The sequence below is a fragment of the Juglans regia genome, chromosome 4, assembly GCF_001411555.2.
Source record: "Juglans regia cultivar Chandler chromosome 4, Walnut 2.0, whole genome shotgun sequence".
In the NCBI taxonomy this organism is placed as follows: Eukaryota; Viridiplantae; Streptophyta; class Magnoliopsida; order Fagales; family Juglandaceae; genus Juglans; species Juglans regia.
Window position 1 is genome coordinate 30,629,823 of NC_049904.1, and position 5,648 is coordinate 30,635,470.

Consider the following 5,648-nt stretch of genomic DNA (forward strand, 5'->3'; position numbering starts at 1 on the left):
GCCAATCTTTGGCATGGGAACACTTGCTTTCCAGTTGAATCAATTTATCGTGAGCCTTAAAATTGCAAAGATTCCCTTCTAAACGCTTGAAACCGTGCAACGAAAGAAATTTACAAGCAGTAATGTCTGAATGCTCATCACCTATGGGTTCCAAAGCCATAGAGTCTGGGATGTTGTAGTTGTCCCTCGCAGAATCCCACTCATGATAGGAGACAATCGAAGACCATTGATGGCCTTCGAAGATCAAACGTGGAGATACCACCACTTCAGAAGGAGGGTTAACGGCCACCTCCTCAGTGCAAGGAGGAAGGTTGTGGGGTCGTGAATACCTGTCTCCACGGGATGAAGAAGGGAAGTTGGGTTTGGAGGAAGCCATTGAATCATAAAGAAACTGGAAGGAAGCACATGGAAGCAGAATGTTCGGGAGAAGGAGAAAACGAGTGGTCGAGAAGAATAAATAACTGAAATGGGGTATATGAAGGGACGTGAAAGGGAAAAATTGTCCTGAGAATGGCAGTATGAAATGAAGGAAAACCCGTGTAACGAAGTGTCGCCATAATTACAAGTCCAATCATGTTGAGCGTGATGAAACTTCGCAGAGTAACTGGAATGACTTTGACCCTCTCCCTCTTCGGTGGCTTGCTGGGCCACGTCATGGGCCCAAATACTAGACTAACCCAATAAACCTTGAATCGAGGATATTAACCCACGAGAAGGATATAAGTGGTTATCTCCGAAAGGATAACTACCCAAGAACTTTGGGAGAAAGGTTATCAGTTTATCCTTAGCAAGTGAAGCTCGCATATCTCGCAACTTGAGTTTCAAATAAGCGATTGGGCAGTTATCACATCAAACAGAAGACATCAGTGATCTATTTATATCACTCAGGTATGACAATGAGACCCATTTTCTATCCTCTGAGAAATCTCTATCACTCTCCTGACTTAAATATCAGAGGCATTCCCACGAACCCCCCAAAACTTGTCTCTCTTTTGCATGGGAGGTGCTGCGAAACATGCCCATAACAGCTAGATATTGTAAGATGTACATTTCTAAACATATTTGGGGGTGAATGTTATGAATGCCATTGACGTTTGTGTTTACAGAGAGAACTGTACTTCCCAAAGCACCAACCGCTTTTCGTTCTCGCTCTATAAATAGAAGATGGAAGTAAACTGAATTCGTATTGATCTGATCTGCTTGACCAAAAGAAGGGGCCAACACTAACGGTGAAAACTTCCGAGAAATGTTTTTTATTAGTATTATTTTATTTCTTTAGAGAAGTGTACTGTTTGGCATGCAGTATTAGTATAGGAGAAAATATGCCTTCTTGGCAAAGTACATGAGGACTTCACTAATCATGTGTACCCAGAACGAAGCGAAAGATATGATATTATAACTTCACAGCTTGCCATATAGTGCAACATCGGCATATTTTCTTTACTCGCTGTATGTTTTCTGCTACTTATAATAATATGCTAATTAAGAGCAAAATCTTTTAGAGAGGTACAAAGAACTCGCAGTCTTTAGCGTTCAGAAGGTGGAGCATCCCCAAGGAGAAAAGCTGAGAAGAATGCCAGTGAGTTGCTTGGTTTGAAGCAAGGCACTGCATGGCCTGCCCCTCTAAATGTAGCAAACGTAAGTCCCTCGTATTCTTGAAACCAACCACTGACCTGAACCCAAAACCACTCTTTCTTGCTTAGTGTAAGTTGGAAGACAAATTAACAGCAGTTTTAACATATTGCAAGGATAGTTCCTTAATTTTTTTCGCTATAATATTGCTATCTTCCGGATCCTAATGATTACCTCCTTTTGGTGGTACCAGGGCCTCCATGCCTTAGTGATCGGCAGTCCCAGGGAACTTAAGCTGTATCTTGTGGACAGTACAGGAACTCTTCCATCCGTGTCTCCACTGAGATACCCACAAATTAAGAAACAGCATACGTTTCACAATCCTATATATACAAGATTTACTTAATATATATATGTGTGTGTGTGTGTGTTTCACAATCTGCAGTGCAGAAATTATATAATTCGGTAGGCTATGCAGGATCGAGCTTTATTAATTTACCTGTAGACCCAGATTCTAAGCCCTGCTGTAATAAGATTCTTGTATATAGGGAGAACAGATGGCTTTGAATATGACCACTCCTCAAATATCTTCGTACTACAATATCCAGAATTTTTAGAACATCACGTTCGATGTGTATTTTGAGAACCACACACACACACATACATAAAAGCAGCTTCTTCTGATCATTAATTAGAAAGTTAGGGGGAAAATTACTTGCAGATGCTCCAGTTCTTGAGCTGTCGACCATCGCTAACATGTAAAGCCTTCTGAACATCTGGTCTGTTGTAGAATTTTTTTGCATAGTCATCAAGGCAAGGGTCATAACCACCCATTATTCTTGGCATCTGATACATGTACGTAGTACAATATCCATCACTTGAAAATAATTTGATTTGATCTAAAATAATAAATATGTTTTTATTAGAGTTTGCGAAATCTAAAGTGGGTGGGTGCATGGGTCCATTAATAAGTAGTGATGTTTGAAAATCGTAAAGTTTTTATGAGATGTTTTATTTTTATTTTTATGTTTTTATATATATAAATGGTAAAATTTTATATGTGCAGATAAATAGTTAAAAATTATAAAATTATTTGAGAGGTGAGAAATTACTGTTTGGATCAAATTAATATTGGGGTCTCACAGAATTCCAAAACTGTCGCCAATAATAAATACTACTCTTGAAAAATATATAATTGCTCACCATCATAGATGTGCGCTTCATCATGACTTGCATTGATTTATCATCCGAATTACCAGCAGAAATATTATTGCCAGTGCAGACTGAGGTGTAGAGGCTATAGATATCAATCTCCTTGTACTGTTTGAGTACTTCATCAACGCCATTACTACAACTGATGTTGCTCCATGTGTCATTGCTGTGGAAATCACAGCTTTCTCTGATTAATTTTTGGGTCTCATCTGATATCACAGCATGGCTCCAAGCATAATCCACTAGTCCTCTCCAGTCCTCAGCATCAGATGTTTCAGGATTCCCCAACTGTTTGCAGTTTGAGAAAGATGTACAACAGTTACAATAATTTTCATGGAGCAATATTAACAGTACTTGGTTTAAACATAGGTGTGAAAAAGTTCTTTACTTTTTAAACCAAACATTTATGAAGGACCATACCAAAATACCCGTGAGATTAATTCGAAGGGAAGGATCCATGTTCTTGTCATTGATCATGATCAGCTCAGCCAGCTCTGGAACATATTTTCCTGTTGATGCAGAGATCAGCTAGCGCGATTATATGATATATATATATATATATGTATGTATGTATATAGGGATTCAATGATTCAATAAAAAGACACAGCCAAATACGTAGCAAAAATTGAAATACCTGCATAGCTTTCCCCTGCAATGTAAAAGGTTCGCTTTCTATACGATGGGAACTTGAGGAACCATTTGTGTAGGAAAACATAAGTATCGTTTGCTGTAATAAGGAAAACATATATAATAAAGCATCATTTGCTGCAATAATTAACTTCTCGTTGAAGGCAATTAATTAATTAATTAGATGGGATCAGAAGGACCAGATCAAATACGATTTCATACATGAATTATAAAGAAATTGGAAAAAAGAAAAAGAAACAAATTCCATGTTACTGTATTATCAAATTAATCAAGCATTATTAATGTCCAATAATTCTTAAAATAAACAACGTCTAGCCTCAAACTAAATGGCATCTTCATTAATCCCCCATAACTAAAGCTAGGTTAATGGAGCTGGGTCGATATACATACATACATATATAAATATATATATATATATCCTATCCTGTCGAAATGCGAGTATTATATTAATTCAACTATTAAAAATTAATAAATTACATGTAGATCAAATGGTTTCCTCACCAGTAAAATCATCACCCAGATTACTGTAATCGCTGGTTGTATTTGAGTATGAAAAGCCGACACCAATTGGAGATTCGAGGAATAACATGTTGGCTTCTGCGTCATCAGACATTCAAAAGCTGTCTTAATACAAACTTTTAGTAGCATACTGTCTCCCTTGATTGAGAAATAAGCAAATATATACTACCTACCTAATAGAAGTAGTACCGTGTATATGATTCATAGTTCAATAATAGAAGTAGTACCGTGTATATATATATATATATATATATATATATATATATATTATATATAGCTAACTATCACGGATTAGATTTAATATTTACTCAGCATAATTAATTTCACAAAAAGCAAAAGTCATGATTTATGATCTCATACTTGTATTCCAAGAGTAGTTATTATATTTAAGTCCATTGCTGTCCACTATAAAAGGACCAATTTCTTGTGTTGCTCCATATCCCACAGAAGAGCACCCAGGACCTGATGATCAAAAGTAAAGCGTTGTCACCTTTGCAGAGAGCGTAAAATAAATAAAAGAACAACTCGCACTAATTAATGATATTATATATACGGGTAAGTACTACGATATATCCTAGCTACTCAATTCTTACTAACAATGAGTGCTTATTTATATTGGGTGCAGGACTGTCTAAAGACTACGCAATATATAAAAATTTTGAGAGGAATGTGACTGCACTTTCTTCTACATGGGCATAAAATATGGCAGATATATAGATAATGTTTGCATCTTTAGACAGATGGATTTGGTCAAAAGATTGATTGGTACTGCAAAATCAATGGCCTAAACTCTAAACTAAGGTGGCTATGGTTCATAATCTTTCTTTCAAGCCCTCCAAACAAGAGGCCAGTCTATAGATTAATGAGGAATTCGATCTTGAAGGCGCAAAACTGGTCGCCTTCATGAACAACAATTTTAATGGTCGACTAAGATCATGATTTAAGACAGATGACTTTAATTCTATAGATTATTATGTATGCTTACCTCCATTAAGCCAAAGCACCAATGGTTTGCCATCAGCCTCAGTTGTGGACTCATAAAACCAGTAAAAGAGTGCCCTTCCATTTGTTTCATTTACGGTGACATACCCAGCATAGTGCCTGAAGCCTACAGCAGGCTGGCCAGGCAAATCAGTCACAAGATCCCCATTTCCTCCTGAGGCCAACTTCTTCCCTCGACCCCATTTACGATGTTTAAGAGACACGACAGGTTCTGCAGAGAGAAGAACAATAAGAGCCAGCAGAGTGTTTAGAACTGTCACCTTTGATACAAAATCCATTTTTGAAAGCCCAAATCACGGCCAAATTATTGTATATATGGGGAGAGAGAGAGAGAGAGACAGAGACAGAGAGCTTTCTGCACATATATAACAGTTAGGATGGAAACACAAGGAAAGCCAGCATGCCTATTTATATCCGTTGGAGAGGCTAGGCCGTTACGGCCTGAATTATTCACTGGATTAATCATTAAATGATGGGATTTGGAAAACCAAAAAAAAATAAAAAACGTAGAAATGGAGTACTGCGCGCGAGTTCCAAGTGGCAATTACCTCTTTTTTTATATGGCATCTGATGTGGATTTTGGGCAGCTTTTAGAGTATTAATTCCGGTTATGAGCATGGCCAGGTGAGTGGAACATCCAATACATTTGTTGTGGGTTGTTGAAAGATTATATGGTCAGATGAACAAATCTTTAA

At 37.3% G+C, this 5,648-nt stretch overlaps 1 protein-coding gene across 1 annotated transcript; it reads right to left on the reverse strand.

The window, feature by feature from the left end:
• Window positions 1-1,376: 1,376 nt before the first annotated feature.
• Window positions 1,377-5,305, reverse strand: LOC108982775 (serine carboxypeptidase-like 31). Its single transcript, XM_018954233.2, has 10 exons — window positions 4,937-5,305; window positions 4,312-4,413; window positions 3,934-4,029; window positions 3,419-3,511; window positions 3,205-3,293; window positions 2,776-3,072; window positions 2,288-2,418; window positions 2,072-2,167; window positions 1,807-1,912; window positions 1,377-1,673 (listed from the first exon to the last, which is right to left on the reverse strand). Exons 1-10 carry the CDS (start codon window positions 5,229-5,231, stop codon window positions 1,527-1,529), a joined length of 1,452 nt encoding a protein of 483 aa, XP_018809778.1. The 5' UTR covers window positions 5,232-5,305; the 3' UTR covers window positions 1,377-1,526.
• Between the last annotated feature and the right edge of the window lie 343 nt (window positions 5,306-5,648).

Coding starts and splice junctions, on each gene's coding strand:
- LOC108982775 (XM_018954233.2), bottom strand. CDS start 5,231: ATGGATTTTGTATCAAAGGTGACAGTTCTAAACACTCTGCTGGCTCTT. Junction 4,030..4,311: donor TAACTACTCTTGGAATACAA/GTATGAGATCAT, acceptor CTGATGACGCAG/AAGCCAACATGTTATTCCTC. Junction 2,168..2,287: donor AAGAACTGGAGCATCTGCAA/GTAATTTTCCCC, acceptor TGGATATTGTAG/TACGAAGATATTTGAGGAGT.